The 27711-nt window shown below is 46.3% G+C and overlaps 1 protein-coding gene across 2 annotated transcripts in view; it reads left to right on the top strand.

Moving 5' to 3' along the window:
- The first annotated feature begins 6247 nt into the window (after positions 1-6247).
- The window catches only part of LOC137560895 (phospholipid scramblase 1-like), a 41198-nt gene continuing 19734 nt past the window's right edge, over positions 6248-27711 (top strand). For both annotated transcript variants that reach the window (XM_068272055.1, XM_068272054.1), the window contains exons 1-5: positions 6248-6349; positions 14569-14608; positions 23785-23894; positions 25048-25075; positions 26583-26749. In XM_068272055.1, the coding sequence (XP_068128156.1) occupies positions 14599-14608; positions 23785-23894; positions 25048-25075; positions 26583-26749 (315 nt within the window). In that variant the 5' untranslated portion in view covers positions 6248-6349; positions 14569-14598. The remainder of the gene's footprint in view (positions 6350-14568; positions 14609-23784; positions 23895-25047; positions 25076-26582; positions 26750-27711) is intronic.

Raw genomic sequence — 27711 nt, 5'->3', positions numbered from 1 at the left:
CTTCCTCCTTTCCTCCCTCTTTGCTTCCTCCCTCCCCCTCTAACCTCCCTCTCTGCCTCCTCCCCTCTTCCCTCTCTGCTTCCTCCTTTCCTCCCTCTCTGCCTCCTCCCCTCCTCCCTCTCTGCTTCCTCCTTTCCTCCCTCTCTGCTTCCTCCTTTCCTCCCTCTCTGCTCCCTCTTTTCCTCCCTCTTTGCTTCCTCCCTCTTCCTCTCTGCTTCCTTCGCTCCCCCCTCTCTGCTTCCTACTCTTCTTCCTCTCTGCTTTTTCCCTCCTTCTCCTCTTGCCCCCCCCCCCCCCCCTTCTTTTTCTCTCCTTCTGCCCACACTCACTCCCCTTTCCTACTTTGTCTCTTCAATTGTTTTTCACCATTTTAACAGCTTTTAGATGGAATATTTTTCTACATATTTACATATACGTAACTCTCTATATACAAATTTGCTTTTTGTAAAAATATTTTGGTATAAAAAGAAATAATTAAAAAATTAATGTGTGTGTGTTTATATATTAGAGTGTATGTGTGTGTGTGTATATATATATATATTAGGGTGTGGATGGTGTATGTGTGTATTGGGGTGTGTGTGTGTGGTATAGGGATGTGTGTATGCGTGTTGGGGGGTTACTATACAGGTTTTTTTTCCAGAGATGAAAGTTCAAATATTGTTTTAGAATTGTTATACCTCGGATACACTCTGTGTGTCCAATCTGTTTTATTATTGCAGCATTGACAGGTACTCTCCCTCCTCAAACCTGCAGTCCGTTGTGCAGAACTAACCAAGCGGATCCGTTTCGAATGTAGCAATGTGATGGGATCCATTGGTTAACATTGGATCCGTTTGCATCTGTAAGGATTCGTTCAGGTACAGTCCTCTAAACCAGAGGACTTCCCCAACCCTGTCCTCAAGACCCACCAACACTACATGTTTTGCAGAAAACCACAAACATGCACAGGTGAGGTAATTAGTATCTCAGCAGAGCTGATGATCTACCTCTGTGGATTTCCACAAAACATGCACTGTAGGTGGGCCTTGAGGACAGGGTTGGGGAACACTAGGACTGTTTTAACTGCCAATGTGAACCAGGCCTTATGGTGCAGTATGTATGGGTTCTCTGTGTACTATTGTAAGTAAGGCCTTGTTCACATCATAAATTGCCGGCGCTTTTTCAAGTGCTGAGCAATTTTTTTTTTATTTTTTTTTCACTTCCTGACGTCAGTCAGGAAGTGAAATCTTGTACCCGGAAATGAATAAATACAATGTATTTATTCATTAAAGCACTTGGGAAATCACTATGCAAAGTGCTTTTTCAAGCGTTTTGCGATTTCCCTATACCGGCCATTATAGGCAAATCGCCCAGTAAATGATACAGGCAGCGCTTTGGTGAGTGGATCTGAATTGAATCCTTCAGATGTCAACATTCTCATAGGGAATCATTGCACAAGGGCTTTTAAGGCGATTTCTGAAATCGCCTGCTCTTAAAAAAACACGAAAACACCCTAGGGGCTTGATTCACAAAGCGGTGCAAAGTGTTTGCACGCCAGTGAAAAGCCCCTTATCACGCCTAAACTCACTTTAGGCATGATAAGAAGCAACTCGCGCGAATTTTCCGCGCGCAAAGTTTTGCGCGCGCAACCGCGCACGCGCAGCGTCCCCGCTTCGCGCGAAGCTCCCATTAAGCCCTATGGGACTTTGCGCGCGCACGTACGCACGTACGCGCGGAAACTTCGCGCGAGTTAGAGCAAAAATCGGTGATAACTCAGTGGTGCAAAGGTTATCACGCCTAAAGTCTTTTAGGCGTGATAACTGAGTTATCACCGCTTTGTGAATCAAGCCCTTGGTGTGAACAAGCCCTTAAAGTACATTTAAACTAGGAGAAGTATGCTGCCTTACCTCTCCTGTAGAACAGAAGAAACCAGATAAACTGGAAAGTATTTTTATTAATGGCACACACACAAAAAATGTTTTTCGGGTTTTTGCCTGCTTCCTCGGGTCTGTTCCAAAACAGTGCCTGTGAGTCTGTGGCCAGCAAATGTGAGCACTTCTATGTGCCTAGAGCACTGTTTTTGTGCAGACCTGATGAAGCGGACAGAGACCTGCAAAACGCGTTGTCCTTTTAGTGCTATTAATAAAATTACTTTCCACTTAACCTGGTTTCTTCCATTCTTCAGGAGATGTAAGACAGCATACCTGTCCTATTATAAATGTACTTTTACACATACAATTTATTGAGTGCCTCTGAACTAGCTAGTTTCATGTAATCTGCATGCTCACTCCTATGTGGCTGGGTAGTGTACTGGTTAAGGGCTCTGCCTTTGAGATGGGAGCTCAGGGTTTAAATCCTGGCTATGGTCAGTACCTATTCAGTAAGGAGTTCAAGGCAAGACTCCCTAACATTGCAAGGTGGCCTCTTGAGCATGTCCCAGTGGCTGCAGCTCTTGAGCACTTTCAGTCTGACAGGAGAAAAGCGCGATATACCGTATTTTTCGGACTATAAGACGCTCCTGACCAATAAGGCGCAAATAGGTTTAGAGTACAAAAACCAGGGGAAAAAAAATGTACTAAACCGGGTGCATCCATAGTGAAGGGGCATCTTGTGGATTATGCCCTCTTTGTACTTCGTGCCCTCTTGTACCTCTTGTCTCACGGTGTCCTCCTCTCTCCTACTTGTGTACTCCTCTATTCCTCTTTTGTGTCCCCCTTGTACCTCTTGTGTCCCCCTCTATGCCCCTTTGCTTCCCCTGTGTCCTCAGTTTGTCCCCCTGTCCTCCTCTGCATGGGCACAGAACAGGGAGTCCCTGACATTGCGGCGGGTTGGAGGTTCGTGGCAAGCGTTCACAAGTCAGGAACTCTCTGCATTTGGATTATAGGATGCAGTGACTTTCTTCCCCTACTTTTGGTGGAGAAAAAGTGAGCCTTATAGTCCAAAAAATACAGTAAATGTTCGGATCAGATTATACTATTAGAGGCGGAGCATCAGCACAGAAGTTGGACAGCTGGCATTGCCTATTAGAGGATAAACATGGCAGCCTCCATATTCCACTCACTTCAGGCTCCCTTTAAGAGATCCTAACAGTTTTCTACACAGACGAAATTGCTTTCATTTATTGCTGCATTTGTCTTTGTTTGAGATAGTAATGGTTAATGAGATACTAATAACTTTGTTTATACAAATTTTATGGTAATTTATGCAAAGAAATGCAGCCTGGAAATGGACCTAACCACCAGTATTGTGAAAATCATAAAATGTAAAATACATGTAAGCACACACAAATAAGAAGTACGTTTCCTCCAGAGTAAAATGAGCTGTACATTACTTTTCTCCTATGTTGCTGTCACTTACACTAAACATCTGACAGAATCAGCAACCACCGACTCCGACAGATACCCAAAATTGCTCCAACTCCTTAACTCTGACTCCGCAGCCCTTACAGGACTATGAAGTGGGTACAAACCTCATCCGATGACTCAGCTTATGAAAACTCCGACTCCAGGTACCCAAAATTTGCTTTGACTCTGACTCCGACTCCACAGCCCTGATGCCTTGTTGATGGCAAGACAACAGGAATAATCACCTATTATTTATTATTATCTTTTATTGTGTTATTATAAAGCGTCAATCTATTGCACAGCAATGCACAATACAGTAGATAAATGGGGTTAATACACAAGGTAGGAACAAGATACAAGATCATACGGCGGGGGTAAATCTTAGGTTACAACAGATCAAGTCCATTCTAGCCCGTGAGAGAGATACCCGACAATGAGGGTGCTTGATCAAGCTGGAAACACTGGGGGGAGGGCTCTGCCACAGAGGCTTACAATCTAAAGGATGGGAGTAGAGTCCCATTTGGTGCATCTGTAGAGCAGAACATATTATGGTACAGAATGGGGGGGGGGGGCAAGCTAAGCATGAAGAGGTGAGTTTTGAGGGCTTGTTTGAAGGAATAATTGGAGGGGACGAGTCTGATGACTGGTGGGAGTGATTTCCAGAGAGTGGAAGCAGCCCTAGTTAAGTCCTGCAGTTGCGTGTGGGCTGACGTGCACAGGTTGTTGGAGGATCAGAGGGGGTGGGCTGGTATGTGCCTGAGAAGGAGATCAGAAATGTAGGTCGGGCAGGTCATGTACAAATCGGTATTTGTAGGCCAAGCACAGAAGGATATATGATATGGAAAGACAGTGAAGTTGCATGTGAGGAGTCTTAAAGGACAACTGAAGTGAGGAGAATATGGAGGCTGCCATATTTATTTCCTGTTAAACAATTCCAGTTGCCTGGCAGCCCTATAGATCTATTTGGCCAAGGTAGTGTCTGAATCACACCAGAAACAAGCATGCAGCTAATCTAGTCAGGTCTGACAATGATGTCAGGAACACCTGATTATTATTAGTGATTTATAAAGCTCCAACATATTCCGTGGCGCTGTACAAAGTAAGAAACTAACATGGGGTACATAATAGTACAGACAATGGTGTACACTAATATACATAATTAGTGACAAAACAGCCAGGCAACTGGTATTGCTTATAAGAAAATAAATATGGCAGCCTCCACATACCTTTCACTTCAGTTGTCCTTTAATGTTATTCCTTTCTGCTGCCACTCGCATTCCTTCCATGGGCATCTAAGTTCTTCTAGTCTTCTGATGGTTCCCCTCAATGGGCATGTGCGTGCTCCAAGGCAACCAGGCTATAGGTAGCTGCTGAGGAAATCAAAGGGCGTGGTATGTGTGGTGGGTGTGGCCTGAGAGCACTCAGGGGAGGGCAGGAGGTAGGGCCAGCTCGGACTTCAGCTATGGCAATTCTGTGGCATCAGCACTCAGGGACAAGGGCCATATTTTGAATTTTTAAAATTTAAAATATGTACAAATACATACAAATAAGAAGTACGTTTCTTCCAGAGTAAAATAAGCCATCAATTACTTTTTCTCCTATGTGGCTGTCACTTACAGTAGGTAGTAGAAATCTGACAGAAGTGACAGGTTTTGGACTAGTCCATTTCTTCATAGGGGATTCTCAGCAAGGCTTTAATTCTTTATAAAGATATTCCCTAAAAGGCATTTAAACTATGATGCTGGACAGTGGCGTAGCTAAGGAGCTGTGGGCCCGGATGCAAGTTTTAAATTGTGGCCCCCCCAAGCACTCTATACATAACAATTGATGCGGCGCACCAAAACCTGCCAATGGCAACTACAGTGTCAGAGGTGCAAGAAGGGGATGGGGAACAGCGTGTTACTGATTACCACTATTCAAAGTCTCTATAAAATGATTATTATGAGCACAGGACCAATAGAGAGCTAATACTGTGGTTGAGGGAGGGCCCCCCGATGCGGTCGCTACCTCTACACCCCCTATTGCTACGCCCCTGATGCTGGATAGCTACCCTGCTTTCTACACAGGTTTTGGCAGTTGGACAGAGCAACTGCCATTCACTAAGTGCTTTTGAAAATAAATAAATCCCTGAGAATCCCCCCCCCATGAAGAAATGGACTAGTCCAAAACCTGTCACTTCTGTCAGATTTCTACTACCTACTGTAAGTGACAGCACACAAAGTGATTTATGGCTCATTTTACTCTGGAAAAAACATACTTCTTATTTGTGTTTGTTTGCACATATTTTAAATGTTACAATTTTTCACCATAGTGCCCCTTTAAATAAAATGCATAGAAAACGCGAAAGCCTACAACGTACGCAATACGCATGAAAAACGCATCCTATCACAAACACACCTGCGTAAAACGCCAGGAAAAACGTTGTTATATGTGAACCTAGCCTATACGTTTTTTGCTTGTACATCAAGATGTTGTCTGTATTGCAAAGCACTCTCAGACCAAATTACTGTATGTGTATATATATATATATATATATATATATACACACACACACCTATACTGTATATTATCCCTCTGCCTTGTGTCCTGTAACCTTCTTTCTTCTGTAGGTATGATCTGGTCCATTCTTGAAGCTGCGATGTAATCAGGCCCATAGGGTGAGAATAATGTTATGACAACAAATATAGAGGGACACAGCCTCAGAGCTGTTTAGGAAACAGGTCATTCTGCTGCAGTCGCACTTCCTCTTTAAATGCCACACCTCTGTCTGGCATCTGCCTGTGCTGGATTGTCCCCCATACCCGATGCTGGCATCATACAGGTCCTCTTGTCAGGATGACGTCACCTCTTGCTGCAGAGGAGGGGAGGAGATGAAAGGGTTACTGATATGGGGAGTGGTCAGAGGAGAAGAGAGAAAACGCAGAGGAGAGGAGATCACAGTCATTTTCCATCTCTCCTCCTGTGTGTGTGCAGACTGACCGCTGAGACCCAGGAGCTGACACTCTACAGGCCAGCACGTCATACAGGTATGTCTCTCCAGCTTTGATTGATGGCAGTGCTCTGACAATCTACATACACATGCTTCAATTTGGCCAAGGCGGCCAATAACGCATACATGTCATGTAAAAACGGCGCCACAAATTTGGGCGCAGGATGAAGACGATAAACGACTCACCCTGCTGCTGCAAAAGTCCCGGTGGTGCTAATCACTATTCCCCCTCCAGGCCACCATGAATAGAGGGGGAAAGACGTAATTCGGCTGCCAGCTATTGCTGGAGGACAAATTACAGTGTTTTTAAAGGACCACAAAAAGTAGGCAGTTAACATCAGACAGAACTGACAGGTTTTGGGCCAGTCCATCTCCTCATGTGGGATTCTCAGGGTTTTCTTTGTTTTCAACAGCATTTCCTGAACAGCAGCTTAACTGCCAAAATAGTAAGATAGCAGCCAGCCTCCCTACTCACTTGCACACTATTTTGTCAGATATATACTTTGCAACTGCTGTTCAGGAAATGCTCTTGAAAACAAATAAAACTCTGAGAGTCCCCCATGAGGAGATGGATTGGCCCAAAACCTGTCGGTTCTGTCAGACTTTAAAGGGACACTTAAGTCAAACAAAAAAAAAATGAGTTTTACTCACCTAGGGCTTCCAATAGCCCCCTGCAGCTGTCCGGTACCCTCGCCGTCTCCCTCCGATCCTCCTGGCCCCGCCGGCAGCCACGGCAGCCACTTCCTGTTTTGGTGACAGGAGCTGACAGGCTGGGGACGCGAGTGATTCTTCGCGTTCCTGGCCACAATAGCGCCATCTATGCTGCTATAGCATATATCATATACCATATAGCAGCATAGAGGGTGCTAATGTGTCTGGGAACGCGAAGAATCACTCGCGTCCCCAGCCTGTCAGCTCCTGTCACCGAAACAGGAAGTGGCTGCCGGCGGGGCCAGGAGGATCGGAGGGAGACGGCGAGGGTACCAGACAGCTGCAGGGGGCTATTGGAAGCCCCAGGTGAGTAAAACTCATTTTTTTTGTTTGACTTAAGTGTCCCTTTAACTGCTTACTTTATTGACGATAGTGGTCCTTTAAGTAATTTGAGCCCGTCTTTTTTTACCGGCACACAAATTAGCTTCTGAGTGCTGCTATGGCCATAATACACATTATGGCCTATGGAGGCACATGGTGCGCCCAGGTGTGCAGGTGCCTATCTCTTCTGCTTCGCCAATACCTACCCCTCTGCCGAGAGTTTATAGTGTGTGTACGGCAGGGCCTCGATATGCTGAGGGCATTAATCCACCCATCTTACTCTGCCCCCCCCCCCAATGTGATGTTCCTCATGTGCTGCTACATCACCCTCACCTACCCCGTATAGTAACAGATCATGTCCCTAGCAATGTATCTATGCAGCTTCGATCCTGCACTGTTACCCAGGATCAGGACCCGACCCCAGCCATGCGACTTACCTCATATGTGTACATTGCGGCTTCATACTGCACCATAGGATGATACGATCGGGTACGGTTATTTCCGCCTTACGCCTGAGCTGGATCCCGGCAAGGTAAATAAATCAGCGCTTGTCGGGGGAGGATTGTGGGACGCTTCGGGGGAGCCAGCGCTGGATTGCCTGCAGCTATTGGGATGGGCGGTGCCTCATTGGGACCCTAAGGCTTCCCCCTCCCAAGGTAAGTACCCCCAGGGATGTTTTTTTTAGTACAGGTTTTCTTTAAAGCGGAACTCTGAGCAAAACTGTTTTCTTATTAAGTTTTGTTTTCCTTTTAGATAGATTAAATCCATAACCTAGCTTCAGAACATTGTTTCAAGTATGATTGATGTCTGGACACTTCATATTTCACACAGTATCAGCCTCCCTTTCCTGCGAAAACCTGGATAGTTTTTATCACTTATTACTTTATTACTGTAAGTGACGGCGACCAGTGGCCTAGTAATAGGGGATGCAGAGGTTGGGACCGCACTAAAGAGGGCCCCACTAAGTGCCCTTCTTCATCCATCTTATTAGCTTTGCATTGGTGCTATCCTGATAATGAACACCCTCTATGGGCTTGTTCACCTCTAAGGGGCCTGTACACACTGCTGCGCTTGCGCTGCATTTTTAAAATCGCAAAGTCTTTTGAAAAAGAATGAAAATCATGATGACTTGTACACACTGGTGTGATGCGTTTTTAGAAAAACGCAATCGCAGTGCCTGCTGTGCTTTTTTAAGCACAGCGATTGAAAAAACTCATTCAAAGCGCATGCGCTTGCGTTTTTGCCTGCGCTTTTCAGAAGTCAGTATCAAAGAAGTCTCTGCAATTTCCTGATTCCTGTTGAAGTGTAAACTAGAAAAAAAAAACAAAGGATTCTTTAGCCAATCAGCAATTACAAGAAAAACGCAAACGCATCAAAAACGCAGGCAAAAGCGCATGCGTTTTTAAAAATGCATATGATGCATTTTTAAAACTACATGCACTTGCGATTTTAAAAACTACATGCGCTTGCGATTTTGCTTGCGTTTTTCAGTGTGTACAGGCCCTAGGGCATTTTTTTTTTTTAAACACCAGCGATTTTCAAAATCGCCCTAAAAGCGCTTGTGGAATGATTCCCTATGAGAGAGTTCACATCTGAGCGGTTCGTTTCCGATACGCTCAGAAAAGCAGTGCCTGGGTCATTTTTAAATCGATTTGCCTCAATGTAAGATATAGGGATAATGCAAAGAGCTTGAAAAAACGCTTTGTAGCGATTTCATGTATAAATACATTGTATTTATTCATTTCCAGCTGAAAGAGTTCACTGACTGATGTCAGGAAGTGGAAAAAAAAAAAGAATCGCTCTGCAAAATTGCTTAGAAAAGCTCTTTATAAAAATCGCAGCGCGTAAGTAAGCAAAAAAATATTGCACAAAAAATCTAGAAATGCTGGTGTTTTAGATGTGAGCAATGCCTCTATGCGCATTGAATGGTGATAATCCTGTTTTATTATTTAATGTTTTATAGTAGTGGTCTTTAATCACTGTACTTAACGACCACATCACGCCAACGAGCGTGACCGCGGCGGCAGCCCCAGGACCGCCTAACGCCGATTGGCGTCAAGTCCTGATGGAGCTGCAGTTTAGCAGGGAACGTGCATGCGCGATCATTCCCTGCCGGATCATGGAGGTCGATTCACGCGACCACGGCTGAGCCGACAGGCGAAAGAAATCCCCTGTGTTTACAATTGTACAGCGTTGCTATCTCCTGCAGCGCTGTACGAGGGACACTCGGCTGTCCCTCATAGCGGCTCTAATTTGTGTCCCTCTCATAGGCTGATGCACAGAGGGGAGGGGGGAGGGAGGGGGCGGGAGGGAGGGAAAATCCTCCCTCTTGTTTATATATATATATATATATATATATATATATATATATATATATATATATATATATATATACTAGCCGTCCCGCGTCTTAGCATACGCCGCATCTTCTATCTATCTAATAGAGTACGTGCCTCAACCTTGAAGCAAGAAGAATAAAGGTGGGTACACACATCAGATAAAAGTCTTTGGAAAAATGAAAGATCACAGACCAATTTTACCCCCTTCCATGTAGTATCAGAGCCACACCTACGCAGTCTATTCTATTGAGCTGCACTCCCCATTAGATAGAAATCTTTGCAAGATGCTGCACACAAAGTTGCTGTACACATTCAAAAGATCATTATCTGCAAAAGATCCGTTCCTGCAAAAGATCAGTACCTACAAAATACATTCATAGTCTATATTTCCATGCGGATTATTGTGGACATTTTTCCGCATAAGGGCATAAGCATCCGCATACAATGAATTTTCGATGCTGGTCGAAAACACAAATATTTCTGAAGATTTTCGTGAAAATTCGCCAAAAAACGAAAACAGGATTTTCGATGCGAAAATGACTTAGGCGAAAATTCGCAAGCAACACTGCTACATGCTACATTAGCACTATCCAGGAGCGCCACAGGGAGGATTCCCAATGCCCCCTTTTTATACAACCGGAGGGACTGCGGGAACCACAGCGGCACCCCGGAGGGGGAGGCTAGGTGCCGCAGGCGACCCCCCCCCCCCCCAAGCGTGGCCAGCGCCAGGGAGAGCCGTCTGCACCCACCTCCCAATATTAAAAACAGGCACTTACCTTAACGTCCATTGCGTTCTGCTACATGCGCATTAATTTTCTCATGGAAAGTATTTTTTGCAGTTTGTATCCTTTGGAGGCAGGTGGTGGATGGCTTGCTCCGGTGGTGTGAGCCCTGGAGTGAGTTGTCTGCACCTGTCCCTCCCCCCCCCCCTCTGGAGTGCTGTATGTGAGCCAGCCCTGAGCTCTAAAGCTCGGGGTGACCCATGCTTCACTCCTTTCTCATGTGGTGCCCCCAAGTTAATGCGCATGTAGCAGAACGCAATGGACGTTAAGGTAAATGCCTGTTTTTAATATTGGGAGGTGGGTGTGGACGGCTCTCCCCGACGCTGGCCACGCTTGGGGGGGGGGTCGCCTGCGCCTCCCCCTCCGGGGTGTCGCTGTGGTTCCCAGGCAGTGAGAGAGCCTGGGACCCTGTGGTCCCCCCGGTTGTATTAAAGGGGGGCATTGGGAATCCTCCCCGTGGCGCTCCTGGATAGTGCTAATGTAGCATGTAGCAGTGTTGCTTGCGAATTTTCGCCTCAAAAATCCCGTTTTCGTTTTTTGGCGAATTTTCACGAAAATCTTCAGAAATATTTGCGTTTTCGACCAGCATCGAAAATTCATTGTATGCGGATGCTTATGCCCTTATGCGGAAAAATGTCCACAATAATCCGCATGGAAATTCAATCTATGCGGACGTTTATACGGAAAAATGCCCGCAATAATGCGCAAGAAACTTCTTTGAATGCGGGCGCTAATGCCCTTATGTGGAAAATGTCCGCAATCATACGCAAGTAATGCGAAAATGACTGGCCTTAGGCGAAAATTAACGTGAAAAAAGATTTGCAAAGCTAGACTTGCTAGGGTAGGCCTCTTTTCCACGGACAGTTGATAGGCAGTAACATGCCTCTCAAACTCTTACAACTGCTCACTACTGCCTGGAAACTGCTTGTTGCTGCCTGGTATCTGCTCACTGCTGCCTGGTAACTGCTTGCTGCTGCCTGGTAACTGCTTGCTGCTGCCTGGTAACTGCTTGCTGCTGCCTGGTAACTGCTTGCTGCTGCCTGGTAACTGCTTGCTGCTGCCTGGTAACTGCTTACTGCTGCCTGGTAACTGCTTGCTGAGCACACAGCTCAACAGTCCGTGGAAAAGAAGCCTAAAACTTGGTGATTGAGCACGCATTCATTTTCTCATGCAAAGTACTTCTTCTTCTTGCTCGAAGGTTGAGGCACTTACTCTATTATATATATAGATATATAAAGATTGCAGCAGCGATCATAGACTTCCGTCCGACAGAGTGTCCTATTAAGGACACTAAAAGGAGGTGAAAATAATTTGTGTGTTGAGTTGTAGGGCGGTGCAGCACCGTAACAAAGCTGCACAGCCCTGTGTAATGAAAAATGGCCTGGTCACTAGGGGGGTGTAAGCCTGCCTTAGGTCCTGAAGTGGTTAAAGGACACCAGAAGTCAGAGGGATGTGGACACCATATGTCATTCCATAGACTGCTCAATCTATGCTACGTTTAGTTTTTTCCGTAAATCTCAGCTCGTCTGTTACATAATTTTTGACCTTGTTGTGTAATATTTGATGCATAATTTTGTTTTAAAATAATAATAATAATAATCCGAACATTTGTATAGCACTTTTCTCCTGTCGGACTCAAAGCTCTCAAGAGCTGCAGCCACTGGGACGTGCTCAGGAGGCCACCCTGCAGTGTTAGGGAGTCTTGCCTTGAACTCTCTACTGAATAGGTACTTGACCTAGCCAGGATTCAAACCCTGGTCTCCCATGTCAAAGGCAGAGCCCTTAACCAGTACACTATCCAGCCACGTAAACAATTATAGTTTCACTCTAGCGTTTGTTCTGAATATCCTCTGCAGAGAATCCTGCCTTTCAGATAGTGTTACCATAATTGTTTTATTATTATATTGTTATGCCCAGTTAGGTTGTTGAAATAACCTTTTTCCTACAGAACTAGCTAGAATTAGAATCACATCTTCTCACGATCTTGAGAAGTGGTGGCAGCTTACCCGATCTCTGAACGAGATTGTAGATTGTATTGATTGTACATACAATCAAAATCGCCAACCAGTATAAAAGGTTACTTTGCACTCTACTCACAAAACTTCTCATAAATAACTTATTTGTCACCTATTTGATAAAAATAACCTTTCAGCGCATTCACAAGCAAAATAATCACTCAAAGTAAGTTGTTCCTGATTAACCTCATTTCAATATTACTTTTCTTACCTTAATTATATTATATTTTTGCTCATTGGAAGCTTAAAAAAATAACATAGACAAAGTGAAAACAGAGGAAAACAGGTAAAAAAGCTTTGTGAATGATGCCCTTTGTCTGCAGTGCTGAATGCCTTCAGAATCAAATCAAAGATAGCTTTATTGGCATGACCAAGATTCATTACAGGTATTGCCAAAGCAAGGGGAAATAGGGGACATGGGAGGGGGTGGGGTAGGGGGACAATGGCTAAGCAGTCTGTGGACATGTTTTAGGTTTACATTTCCGTTATGCTCCTCTCACTCTGTGGCATGCTGTGACAAGTGTGCAGCGATTGTCACTGTGGATTCCTCTTCTCCCAGTAAGATATATGTTTTTCTCTCATCTTCCAATGTAAGAAAGTCTGGGAAAAGTTCCAACAATTTCTTAAAGTCAGTGTCCCTGGTTGCAGTATATTTAGGGCAGTGCAGCAGGAAGTGGCTTTCATCCTCAAGGGTCTTCTGCTCACAGTATTGGCATAGTTTCTCCTCCCTGGGTTTGTACGTCTGTCTGTGTCTCCTAGACTCTATTTCGAGGTTGTGAGCACTCAATCTGTAGACACTCAGGATTTTCCTCTCTTGAGAGTTTTGCAGCTCCTCAGTAAGAGCTCGTTCACACGAAGGCGGTTTTCTAATTTTTTAAGTGCTGGTGATTTTTCAAAACAAAATAGCCCTGAAAGCGCTTACACTATGATTCTCTTTGAGACAGTTCAAATCTGAGTGGTTCGTTTCCGATCCGCTCAGAAAAGCGGTGCATGGGCCATTTTTGAGGCGATTTTGCCCAAATTGAAGGTATAGGAAAAACGCAAATGCTCACAAAATGGCTTTGTGCAGAGATTGCGTTTGAATTTTTAAGAATAAATACATTGTATTTATTATTTTCCGGATCAAAGAGTTCACTTCCTGACTAACGTCAGGAAGTGAAAAAATGCAATCGCTCGACAAATCCGCTTAGAAAAGCGGTTCACAAAAAAAACCAGCATGCAGGTAATCGCCAGGAATCAGAAAGAAAAATTACTTCAAAAAACGCCCAACGTGGAAGGAACACAATGTGAACAAGGTCTCACTGAGGTGCTGAATAGCTGCTGTGTCAAAGGAAACAGGAATTGAAGGGTGAGGTCACACTTCCCATATATGTAATTCAGCAAACGCTACCTCCAAAAATATGAAATGCAGCAAACATTACCCCAGATATGAAATGCAGCAAACCACGCCTCCCAGATATGAAATGCAGAAAACGTTACCCCAGATATGAAATGCAGCAAATGTCTCCCAAATAAGGAATGCAGCAAACATTACCTCCACATATGAAATGCAACAAACGGCACCTCAGCATATGAAATGCAGCAAATTTTACCCCAGAAATGAAATATAGCAGTCAATACCTCCCAGACATGAAATACAGAAAACATTACCCCACATATGAAACACAGCAGTCATTACCCCAGACATAAAATGTTAACCCACACATGAAATGCAACAAATGTGGTCCCTACACATGCAATGCAGCAAACAGCACCCCACACACATGAAATGCATCAAACATTAGCACCTTGTGGAGTGAATATTTACATTTTATTCGCACCAGTACTGTATATCGATGTCGATCTGCAGCAGTAGTCTGATCTGGATCACCAACTGCAAAAGCTCCTCCTTGGCCAGGCCATGTGGCGGGGGACACACCTGAGTCTATAAAATGTGGAGGATTCAGCTGTAGAACGTTACTGAAGGCCACCTCTCCTATTTACCAGAAAGCGTTAAATGCAGTTAACAAAAAAAAAACACATTTTATAATAAGTTCACATTTAAATATTTTATTACATTTTTTACTGTTATCCCTATTTCCATTACAGATGTAGCCTGAGTCCTGTCTGCAGATCAGCATGTCTTCAGGTAAGGACCGGGTTATTAAGTATCTATCACAGTGAACTAATGTTAAAACTCTAGCTAACCCTCCAGAGTTCTTATTATAAGTAGAGATGTAGCGAACGGTTCCAGGCGAACTATGGTGGTTCACGTTAACCTACACCAGGCGAACTTTTGCGGAAGTTCGATTCACCCCATAATGCACTATGAGGGTCAACTTTGACCCTCTGCATCACAGTCAGCAGGCACATTGTAGCCATTCAGGCTACACTAAGCCCTGGAGCTCCACCCCCCCCCCCCTTATATAAGGCAGCCTCCGGTGGCCATTACACTCACTCATCTGCCTGCTATTAGACAGACTAGGACGAGCTGCTGCAGATTGTTCTCCTAGGGACAGATTAGTTAGGTTCTTGGCTGCTTAGCTTGCTCCTGGCTGATTATTATTGCTTTTATAGCACCCCTCACCAGCTCTTTTCAGAGCTAATCCTGTACTTTTTATTTTTTTTCTGCGTGTCAAACTGACACTTTTGTTGCATGCACAGCCTTGCTAATTCATAGTGTGTGTGCCACTGCCAGCAGCCCAGCACATTCAGTGACTACCTGTGTTTGTGACAGGGAGCTGCACATTGTACTACCCAGCCAGTACTGCATATACCCAGTACCTGTTGTGTTTACTTAACCCACCTCATCACTGCATACACCTAGCTTTCTGTTGAGTGAACCCAGGTCACTGCATCTAACTACCTGTTGTGTTGAGTGAACCCAGGTCACAAACCAGGTAGAGGAAGAGGTAGAGGCAGACCCAGAGGAAGGCCACCTGGCACCGGCAGGTCTGTGCATGGTGGTGGTGGTGAAATCACTGATTCACAGCCACTACTGCAACAACAAGAAGAAGGCGCAGGTACACCACCTCATACGTCTGAGTTAGGTGGCGATAGTATGGACGTAACGTGTGAGGAGGGGGATGATGAACCACCTGATGTTGGTGCAGTTGTGGAGGTGTCTGAGGAAAGCGAAGCTGCACAGGAGGATTATGATGACGATTATATGGATGCGACGTATGTTCCCAATAGAGGAGATGACCAGGGGGACAGTTCAGAGGGGGAGACAGAGAGGAGTAGGAGGAGACGAGTCCATGATAGAAGCAGAGGGAGCTCGTCCTCCGAAACAGCTGGGGGCAGTGTCCGGCGCCATGTATCGCCAGCTATGGACACCCAGCCAACATACTCTTCAATGTCAGCTGCTGATGCCACCATAGCGCCATCACCCCAGGGGGGCTCAGCGGTTTGGAAATTTTTTAACATGTGTGTCTCAGATCGGAGCAAAGCCATCTGTTGTCTCTGCCAGCAAAAATTGAGTCGTGGAAAGGCCAACTCTCACGTAGGGACAAGTGCCTTACGAAGGCACCTGGAGAAAAGGAACAAACAGCTATGGCAAGAACACCTGAGGAAAAGCAGCACCCAAAAGAAAAGCCACCCTCCTTCTCCTCTTCCTCCTTCAGGTGCATCGTCTTCATCCGCTTTCTCCCTTGCACCTTCACAGCCACCCTCCTCCACACACCGACTCTGTCCTTGAGCGGTTCCTTCTCCTATGCCCACAGCAGTAGCCAGCTGTCCGTAAAGGAAGTATTTGAGCGTAATAAGCAAATGTCTGCCAGTCATCCTCTTGCCAGGCGTCTGACAGCTGGCGTGGCGGAACTATTATCTCACCAGCTATTACCATACAAGCTGGTGGAGTCAGAGGCTTTACATCAATTTGTGTCACGATCTGTTCCTGCTGGTGACATTTGTGAACTGTATGGACTTCCTCTGTTCACCAGCAGATGTCCCCTCTCATTTCAAGAACATTTTACATTCCTCCTGAAGTTCCCTCTGCCCACCAGCAGAGGTCTCTGTATTCAAGAACTGTGTCTCTGCAGCCTTGGAAGAGGTCACATGACCATCCTGCAGAGTATATAAGTCCAGCTCCAACAGAACACTGTTGCTAGTTCATTGGTGATGATAGCCCTAGAGCCTGTGTTCTGCTACCTGTAACCTGTCTTCCTGTTACCTGATTGTTTGACTCCCTGGTGTATGATATCGGCTTGCTTGACTATTCTGTTGTTAATTTTCGCCTAAGGCCAGTCATTTTCGCATTACTTGCGTATGATTGCGGACATTTTCCACATAAGGGCATTAGCGCCCGCATTCAGAGAAGTTTCTTGCGCATTATTGCGGGCATTTTTCCGTATAAACGTCCGCATAGCTTGAATTTCCATGCGGATTATTGTGGACATTTTTCCGCATAAGGGCATAAGCATCCGCATACAATGAATTTTCGATGCTGGTCGAAAACGCAAATATTTCTGAAGATTTTCGTGAAAATTCGCCAAAAAACGATAGGATGATAGGATAATCTATCAGTTCCCATTAAAAGTGACTGGGACCCTCCATTTGGAAGATGGGAGATTGAGTGTCTGTTTAATGAATTGGTGGATGATTGGAGGTCGTTTACTCAGTATTATGCTCAAAAAGATGACTCATTTGTATTTGCATGTATAAGATCTGCACAAATGTTGGTTAACGTATATGCTTGCATGCAAAGGTATGTTTCCCCATTAATTGATGCATGGGAGAAAGTTATGTCTACCTACTTTCCTTCTGCTGATATTTCTAATGACCAGTTCACACAGTGCTCAGTGGCTAAAGTTAAGTCTAGTTCTAGTCATAAATCAATTTCTCTTCAGACTGCAAAGACATCTACACCTTGGATAAAGCAGTATCCAGTTCCTTACCAAGAGCCTGTTCTTGCTTTGAAAACTGTCAAGAAAGCAAAGAGTAAACAGAAATACTTTCCAACCTCATCCATTCACCATTCACTACCTGCTGCACCAGATCCAGGTGTAATCACCTTACAGACTTTGACACAAAAGCCTGCAGACTCTTGCATCCAGCCTCCTGCAGAACCTCTCATCCAGCCTGCTGCAGAACCTCTCATCCAGCCTGCTGCAGAACCTCTCATCCAGCCTGCTGCAGAACCTCTCATCCAGCCTGCTGCAGAACCTCTCATCCAGCCTGCTGCAGAACCTCTCATCCAGCCTCCTGCAGAACCTCTCATCCAGCCTCCTGCAGAACCTCTCATCCAGCCTCCTGCAGAACCTCTCATCCAGCCTCCTGCAGAACCTCTCATCCAGCCTCCTGCAGAACCTCTCATCCAGCCTCCTGCAGAACCTCTCATCCAGCCTCCTGCAGAACCTCTCATCCAGCCTCCTGCAGAACCTTGCACCCAGCCTCCTGCAGACTCTTGCATCCTGCCAGCAGAACTTTGCACCCAGCTTGCAGAAACCTGTATTCAGCTCACAGTCTTCTTACTTTCTGCCCAGCAATGGTTAACTTCATCTATTCCTGCCAGATCTCTGTCAACTACAACTTCTGACATGTCTACACAGTCTATAACGTTTGCCAAGTCTGCAAGGGACAGCACTTCGCTCCAGCCACTGTCAATTAGCTTGCCAGCCTGTCCAGCTGCATCTCTGTCACCAGGTCCAGCAGAAAGTTTGCTATCCTGCTCAGCTACATCGTTACCATATTGTGCAGCTGCATCCTTGCCAACCAGTCCAGCAGTAAGTTTGCCAGCCCGTCCAGTTGCATCTCTGCCAACAGGTACAGCGGAAGGTCTGCTTCAGCCCGCACAGACTTTGCTTCAGCCCGCACAGACTTTGCTTCAGCCCGCACAGACTTTGCTTCAGCCCGCACAGGTTTTGCTTCAGCCCGCACAGGATATGTTTCAGCTTGCACAGACTGTATTGGGGTGTCTACCAACGGTCCAGCCAGGTGCTCAGCCAACGGCCCAGCCAAGCGCTCAGCTAATGGTCCAGACCCCTGAAACTAGCCAGCCTGTTGCCAGCCAGCCTGTTGCCACGCTCCCTGAAGCCAGCCATCCTGTTGCCACCCTGCCTGAAGCCAGCCATCCTGTTGCCACCCTGCCTGAAGCCAGCCAGCCTGTTGCCACCCTGCCTGAAGCTAGCCAGCCTGTTGCCACCCTGCCTGAAGCTAGCCAGCCTGTTGCCACCCTGCCTGAAGCTACCCAGCCTGTGGCTACCATGTCTAATGCCCACCCTCTAAAGACTATTAATGATGCCCACCCTCTACAGGCGTTGTTGGTTGCTAAGCTCCCACAGGCTTCTAACAACAAAATCCAGTTTTGCAGAACTATGCTAAGGCCCAGTCGATTGTCCTGGTGGGGGTATACTACTTTTCTACTTTGCTGGAGACTTGGCATGCTGTCTTTCCTGCTGGTGTCTAGTCCACTGCCTTGCTTGATGACATCTGATTCCTGGTTCTGCCTGCTGCCTTTCCTGATATCTGGTGCTTGGTCCTGCCTGCTGGCTTTCCTGATGACATCTGCTTCCTGGTTCTGCCTGCTGGCTTTCCTGATGACATCTGCTTCCTGGTTCTGCCTGCTGCCATTCCTGATGACATCTGCTTCCTGGTTCTGCCTGCTGCCTTTCCTGATGACATCTGCTTTCTGGTTCTGCCTACTGGCTTTCCTGATGACATCTGGTTCCTGGTCCTGCCTTCTGCCTTTCCTGATGACATCTGATTCCTGGTCCTTCCTGATGTTCTTCAGCCTGCTGTGCATCTTGACTTGTTGCCTGACGGTCTCCAGTCTGCTGTCTGCCTTTTCGCCCAGTGTTTCTTGGAACCCAGGTGGGTGTGAATTAGTAGTCTGGTGGAGCGTCCTGAGGCCGCTCCTCAAGGGGGGGGGGGGGGGGGGGGTTACTGTCACGATCTGTTCCTGCTGGTGACATTTGTGAACTGTATGGACTTCCTCTGTTCACCAGCAGATGTCCCCTCTCATTTCAAGAACATTTTACATTCCTCCTGAAGTTCCCTCTGCCCACCAGCAGAGGTCTCTGTATTCAAGAACTGTGTCTCTGCAGCCTTGGAAGAGGTCACATGACCATCCTGCAGAGTATATAAGTCAAGCTACAACAGAACACTGTTGCTAGTTCATTGGTGATGATAGCCCTAGAGCCTGTGTTCTGGTCTTTTCCTGTTACCTGATTCCTGCTACCTGTAACCTGTCTTCCTGTTACCTGATTGTTTGACTCCCTGGTGTATGATATCGGCTTGCTTGACTATTCTTGTATTTGCTTGACTTCCTGGTATCTGATCTCGGCTTGTATGACGTTCCAATTGCCTGCTGCATTATGTACTATGCCTGAATGTATATCATTGTATATATTAGTTAGTTAGCTTAGTTTAGACAGGGTCCGGGGTTCACTGTGTGCACACTGTATATATTATATTTGGGGTGTTGTATGTCTGATTGCAAGACATTGCCTACGATCGTATTGCCAGTTGTTTGCAGTCGTATTGCTATTTGTACAGTTGCTTGAATACGCTTGTATGTATGTTCATACACCGATTGCATTTTCACCTGTATATATCTGGCACTTTGTAAATAAACCTTTACTTTATTTCACCTTATCCCTGGTTTGGTCTTCAGTATTTCTACATTAAGTGACATTCTGCATTCAGTGCAAATCCGCATGCACTGCACGTTACAATTTGTGGCCATTGGGACACCGCAGTGGAAGATACCAGGCCGCAATTATTTTTCACAAAAGGCCATACCCAAACTGTACCGTGCAGTTGAGAGGCAAGTGGTGTCATCTATTGTGAAGAGCGTTGGGTCAAGGGTCCACCTGACCACGGATGCCTGGTCTGCCAAGCACGGACAGGGCCGCTACATTATGTACACAACCCATTGGGTCAACCTGGTGACCGATGGCAGCAAGCAGGGAGTACGTGGCTGCGCAGCGGATCGACTTGTGACACCTCCATGCCTTGCAGGCAGGCCTCCTGCCACCTCCTCTATGCCTGCTACATCCTCTTCGCTGTCGTCATCTTCCTACTCCTCCTTGGCTGGTGCCGCTGTCTCCTCTCCAGCTACACAGCCCCTGCACCCCAGGGCCTATGCTGCATGCCAGGTACGATGGTGTCACGCCGTCTTAGACATGTCTTGCCTCAAAGCGGAGAGTCACACTGGAGCAGCTCTCCTGGCTGCTCTTAACAAACAGGTGGAGCAATGGCTGACCCTGCACAAGCTGGAGATCGGCAGCGTGGTTTGTGACAACGGCAGCAATCTCATTTCCGCGTTGAATTTGGGAAAGCTGACACATGTACCCTGCATGGCACGTGCTGAATCTGGTTGTGCAAAGATTTGTGTCCAAGTACCCAGGCTTAGAGGACGTCCTGAAGCAGGCCAGGAAGTTGTGTGGGCATTTCAGGCGGTCTTACACGGCCATGGCACGCTTTGCGGACATTCAGCGTAGAAACAACTTGCCGGTGAGATGCCTGATTTGCGATAGCCTGACTCGCTGGAATTCCACCCTGCTCCTGTTCTTTCGCCTGCTAGACCAGGAGAAAGCCGTCACCCAGTACCTGTATAATTACAGTAGAAGGACACAATCTGGGAAGATGGGGATGTTGTGGCCCAACAACTGGACACTGATGCGAAATGCAAGCAGGATCATGCAGCCCTTTGAGGAGGTGACCAAACTGGTGAGTCGCGCTGAGGGCACCATCAGCGACTTGATCCCCTACGTTTACTTCCTGGAGCGTGCCATGCGTAGAGTGGTGTATACAGCTGTGGAGGAGCATGAACGAGAACAGTTACAGCAGGAGGAGTAGTGGGAGCAATTTTCATCCGAACCAGATGTTTCCTCAACACCTGCAGCAGCACAGAGGGTGTAGGAGGAGGAAGAAGAGGAGTCGTGTGGGGAAGGAGAGGAGTCAGACTCGGATGATGATGATGATGATGAGGAAGGTGTTTCTGTGGAGGAGGAAGAGGCGGCGGAAGAAGAACAACCGCAGCAGCCATCACAGGGGGCTTCTGCTGCTTCACGTTCCCGTGGTATTGTTCGTGGCTGGGGGGAGGAAGAGGAGTTGCGTGCCGTCACTCAGGAAGAGCAAGAGGAGATGGAGAGTACGTCTGCATCCAGCTTTGTGCAGATGGCCTCTTTCATGTTGTCCAGCCTGTTGAGGGACCCCCGTATCAAAAAACTCAAGGCGAATGACCTGTACTGGGTGGCCACGCTACTAGACCCTCGGTACAGGCACAAAGTGGTGGACTTGTTAACAACTCAACAGAAGGTGGAAAGGATGCAGCACTTGCAGAACAAGCTGTCAATGATGCTTTACAATGCGTTTAAGGGTGATGTGACAGCACAATGCAATCAAGGTACCACTGGCAGTAATCCTCCTCCTCCCAAGTCCACGCAGGCAAGGACAGGACGCTCCAGCGATCTCATGGTGATGTCGGACATGCGGACATTCTTTAGTCCAACGCCTCACCATAGTCCTTCCGGATCCACCCTCCACCAACGCCTGGATTGGCAGGCCGCAGGTAGCCAACTACCTGGCCTTGAGTGTGGATGTAGACACTGCGAGCAGCGACGATGAACCCTTGGACTACTGGTTGCGCAGGCTTGACCTGTGGCCAGAGCTGTCCCAATTTGCCATACAACTTCTCTCTTGCCATGCCGCAAGCGTCCTGTCAGAAAGGACCTGCAGTGCAGCTGGAGGCATTGTCACTGAGAAGAGAAGTTGCCTAAGTCACGACAGTGTTCAATACCTGACCTTTATCAAAATGAATGAGGCATGGATCCCGGAGGGCTACTGCACGACCAAAGACTAAGTCAGTCCCCACACACAGCATCTCTGCCTGCAGGCCGCTTGACTACCTTCTCCGCCACCACCAACAGGGTCCAGGACTCTAGGCGGATTCCTGAATTTTTAAGGCCGCTGCTAGCAGCGGCCGCTATACTAATTTTTCTGGTGCGTGTACATGCCTGCCTAATTTTTCTGGCTGCACTGCGGGCGGCTGCAACAAAAAAACAAAAGGCATGTACATGTGCCCATCCCCCTTCGTGATCATTACCTTGCCGCGGTGAAGGGGCTTGCGTATCACAATGAAGCAATGACCGCCGGCTATTTGAGTGTCTCGGGTGGGGTTGGCACACAAAAGATAATAAGGTCGTTGCTTCATTGTGGTCAGACCAAATTTGATCAGCTGGACAGTCACTGTTGTTCTATCATTTAACTACCACAGCCCGGCGACCATATGGGCTTGAAAACCGCCACAGCCTACACTCTTGCCATGGTGCGCACCAGTCCAGCACGGCCGTCACTACGCAAACAGCTGTTTGTGGTGCGTTACACAGTGAGTTTGGTGTGTCAGTGTGAAGCAGTACTCTAATTACACTCCCTGATTGATGTATACACATGCAAAATGTTTGAAAGCACTTTAGGCCTGCAATTTATCATTGAATGTGATTTTGGCCCTTAAAACGCTGTTTTGCGTCAAATCCAGATTTTACCCCGCGACTTTGGGCATGTATCCCACTCTGCCATGCCCCCCTCCAGGTGTTAGACCCCTTGAAACATGTTTTCCATCACTTTTGTGGCCAGCATAATTTGTTCTATTTTTCAAAGTTCGCCTCCCCATTGAAGCCTATTGCGGTTCGCGAACTTTTCCGCAAACCAAACCTTCCGCGGAAGTTCGCGAACCGAAAATCGGAGGTTCGCGACATCACTAATCATAAGTAAAGCTAAAAATGACAAAAAAAAATATAGAAAATATCAAAAACTATAATGTTGTATTTTTGAAAACGATAATTATTGCATGCCCAAATTTCTGCTTTGGGTGCCTAATTGCCCATATTTGCATTAGTGCCTATGGGGCACTCATATAGTCCATTACGCACACAGGCTTACTGGAATATCAAGTGAATGTTATTGTCCCATCACACACATGTACAATACATAAGACTGTTTAATCGTTTCGGGGCCTGTATGGTACTCTTTGTCAAGGCATGGGGCAAACAAACGTGTACATGTTTATCTACCCCATGCCTTGATAGAGGGTACCATACAGGCCCTGAAACGTCCATCGGTTATAAGGTCAGATGTATTGCTAACATGTGTGATGGGACAATAAAGTTTTCTTGAAGTTCCAGCAAGTCTTTGTGCGGATTCCTCCTTTGAATTGTGGGTTTACATTTACCTAGGAATCCTGCACCAGCCTCTACCAACTATAGGTGTTTGGGTTGTTTCGAATGCAAATAGTCCATTAGGCACTAGAGGTCAAATTTCTTGCTTCTGTTTTCCCTCCGTTTTCCTATCTGTTTAATATTTGTATTTATTTATTTTTTGCAGAAAGTCCAGCCCCTGTCCAGACACAGCCTCAGTGGGAGAATGGCACCAAATTCTTTGATAGCCAACACTCCAAACCCATAGTGCCTCCAGGCCTGGAATGGCTTGCAGGGGTTGGTATTATTGATTACATGCAAATTCCTGCTGCATTGCAAAAGGGGATGTTTTTTCTTTCCTTGGTCCAGGGCCCCTCATAGGGTGAGGTCAATGTGGGTCGCCGCCCAGGGTGAAGTGGTGGAGAAGGGAGGAAATGGCCCATGCAGAGTGACCAGCTGATCGGAGGGGTGAAGCGACTCCCCTCTCTGGGAACTAGTGACGCACGCAATCTCTCTTCCTCCTAGGCATTCCAGTTTCCATGGCTGCAGCGGTGTCTTTCATCATGTAACTGCGTGGTGCAGGCAGTTCTGTAGGAGGAGGATGGATTGCATATGTGGCTGGATCCTAGATCCACTCCACCCCTCTGCTCACCACTATCCATAGTGGAGGGGAAGCTTTGGCTACCTAACACTGGGGACTACTCTGACTACCTACATTGGTGGCCACCTCTGGCTACCTATATTGTGGGACAGGGCCATTTCTGGCTATTTTGGTGTTCCAGACAAGACACTTTTTTAACACAAGGGAAGACCGTCACCTATATTCATTAGTATTGACAACACCAATAACAAACTGATAGGTTATATACAGAACTTATATTCTTTCTCAAAATAAATCTATAAAAGGTACACACAAATTATTACCAGGCCAGACACACCTCACCAGCCCAAACTCACAGAATCCACATAACAAACCCTTTCTATAATTGTTCTGAGAGTTAGGTAGCCACTTCATAGAAAGTTAGACTAGATGTATACAGCCTGGGTCTCTGCACATCTAAATATTGTTCTGGAGATCCAGCATTGCTGCAACTACTACGTTCAGTAAAGATCATTTAATGTAGTATAACACTCATATTTAACAGATAAAAATTGGCACGAACCTGCAGCGTGTCTGACTGATTAATGCAACCAGTCGTCGGGCATGCACTTGGCGGCACCGATTTTCATCCGATTCTGATTATAATAATCAATTCAGATGGTTAATCGGCCGCCAAGTCGCCAGATGTATGGTCATCTTTATGCTTCATATTCTGTTGTATAACTAATGCCATGGAATATGTATAAATCAATAACAATAACACAGCGAGATAATTATGCAGTAAAAAAATAAAACAAATGAATCCTAAAGGAAATAAATTGTCATTTGACCTATTTCTGTTTATTTCAGGAGAAAGTAGTGGTATTGAAGGATAAAGGTGAGTGCATCCTCTGTGTTATCAGCCAATAATACTGCTAAGCCGGCAACATTTAGGAGTGTATGAAAAAAAGGGCACCCGGAAACTTAGACGCTTAGAAATAACCGATAGAAGAATATAGTAAATTTACCCTTATTCTACTCTTGCAGTGCTAATGACGGTAGTAAAATATCAGTGATACATCAGTGATATTTTTCTAAAGGTAATCTATTCTCACCAGTGGCATAATAATAATGACTTATTGGGGCCCCCCCTGCAAAAATGTCTGCCTGTCATGGGGCCACCTTGGTCCCCAAGCCCGGATTTACATCACAGGAGCCTATAGGCACAGATGTCCTGGCACCCTAGACTTCACCCTCCACGAACTTACAAACCCTACGCCAAACTGCACCGCAAGTGTGTTGGCTGTCCTTCGTTACTTCCCTTGCCCATCATAGGAAGCTACAGGCGCCCCTTAGTATTAGGTAGCCAGAATTGCCCTCAATATTAAGTGGCTAGAGGAGCCTCTGAGTGAAGGGAGATCTCGTCAGTGGAATACTGAGACCTGGGTGAGTAACCTCTCATTTACCCTCTCATCAGGACTCTGCATATGGAAGGAGGGAGGGACTAGAGGAGGGGAGTAAGCCGCCTTTCCATCATCAGACGCCTGTAGGCACGTGCCTACACTGCCTTATGGTAAATCCAGCCCTGTTGGTCCCCGAACCCCATGCGGGTCACATGATCGGGAGCCGGCAAATGGCAGCAGAGAGTGTTCTGCTCTGAAGCAGCATCTGGAAGCAGCAAAAAAACTGCAGACCCTCCTGCTACTCTGCATGGAGGGAGGAGCTGGCAGGGAAGGTTTTTGTGAGCAAACAGGGAGGTCTTTTTGCTAGTTGGCTGCACTTGCGGTTGGGGAGAGGGAGGAGGAGGGGTCCCCAAAGCCCCTGGGCCCCCTGTGATGGCAGAAGTCGCAGGGGTGATTATTACACCTATGATTTTCACAATGAACTCTAACAATGCCTAACCTTAATCACTCCCCCCCCACCCATGTGTAACCTTAACCACCCCCCAACCATGCCTAACCTAAATCACACCCATTTTACGCCTAGCCATAATAACCCCCCTCCCCTCCCATCAATCCATAGAAAAAGTGCTAATTTTTGGAAGCCGCCATAGGTGCCGATTTAAATACCGGAAATGCGAGAAAAATAGGGCACCCGCGGTAAACACTCGCTATTTATAGCTGTATTTTGCATTGCGGGCGGCCCCAGCACAGGTTACCTATCTGGCACTGCGGGAGCCCAAATTTACCCACGATAAAGGTATTTCAATAGACGCCTATGGCGGCACACATACTTCTGCCGATCGCAGGGACCCAAGTTTCCTTTTTCAAAAATTTAGACACCTTTTAATGGCAACTATGTGACTATACTTATGTAGTAAAATAGACCTGTGGAGCTTTTTTCTGCAATCTTTGCTCTGGCCAGCAGGTGGAGCTGTGTGACCTTCACTAATCTGACCTGTTCAGTTTTTCAGACCAGCAATGGGCACACTCTGTTCTCTGTACGTCGGAAGTCAGAGTGCTGCGGACCATCACTGAACCTTCGCCTCCGAGACCCTCATAGGAGGGATGTGGTCTCCTTGCGCCTGGACTCTGGTGGTGGCTGCTGCTGCGGAGGAGGAGGGGAGTCCTATGTAAGTCTGTTATTGCTGTAAAACTGTCTACCATCAAAAATTAAGAGCAATCGTGAAGTGCTTTAAAATATAAAAATTACCTCAATATTGAGATCTATCCTCGTAGAAAACCCATCTATAGCAAATCTTAAGCTATTTAGTTCACAATTGCGGAACTGTATTCTACACACCTTACTTCTGCACCTTTTTCTGTCCTTGACTAAAGGTGACCATTAACGATACAAACCCGCGGCCGATCGATTTGATTCCATTAGTCTAATCGATTTAGCTAGTGGGAATCCGGCCATTAATGAGCATGACCGAGTGTTTCTGATATATTTTGTATAGCAGGACACATTGGCAGCCCTTCTAGACAGAGGCTGCACCCGAATTAACTACCTGCATAGATGTGCAGAGCTCCAGAATATGGACACTATTACAGAACTTGCATTCAAAACAGGCACAGCAAAGGAGGGTGTTGGCTTCAGCACAAAATAATATGTGCACAAATTATTCCCTACTAAACTTCCCTACGACGATGACGGGTCCGCGGGGGGAAGACCTACGGCTAGTCTAACAATAAAAACATAATTTTTACCTAGTGCTGCTAGTCATATATGGTATACGCATTTTTTTTTCAAAAAGACATTAAATAATTGACAGCGCTCATAGGCTGCAAATGAAATGAAAACCAACAGAGCCATGTACAGCCCTCTCGGGCTAAATGCATGCTTCTGATATACATGTTTCTGATATATTACTGTGCGGCTAGGAACAATCGGTCGGTCATGGGATCGTATCGTTAATGGCCACCTTTAGGGCCCGTTCGCACTGCAATAGAAAATTGTTCATTTCCAGACCACAAAAAATGCAAAATTAGACGGTGAAGGCATCTTATGTTATTAAAAGAATGCGTTTATACTGTGAACTTTGAACTGGAATGTCAACACAATGTGCACGTACTGTACCACAAACGCAGAATC

The sequence above is a fragment of the Hyperolius riggenbachi genome, chromosome 3, assembly GCF_040937935.1.
Source record: "Hyperolius riggenbachi isolate aHypRig1 chromosome 3, aHypRig1.pri, whole genome shotgun sequence".
NCBI lineage: Eukaryota > Metazoa > Chordata > Amphibia > Anura > Hyperoliidae > Hyperolius > Hyperolius riggenbachi.
The sequence above is the reverse complement of the archived record's forward strand: the minus strand, read 5'-3'. Positions and strand labels throughout refer to the sequence as shown.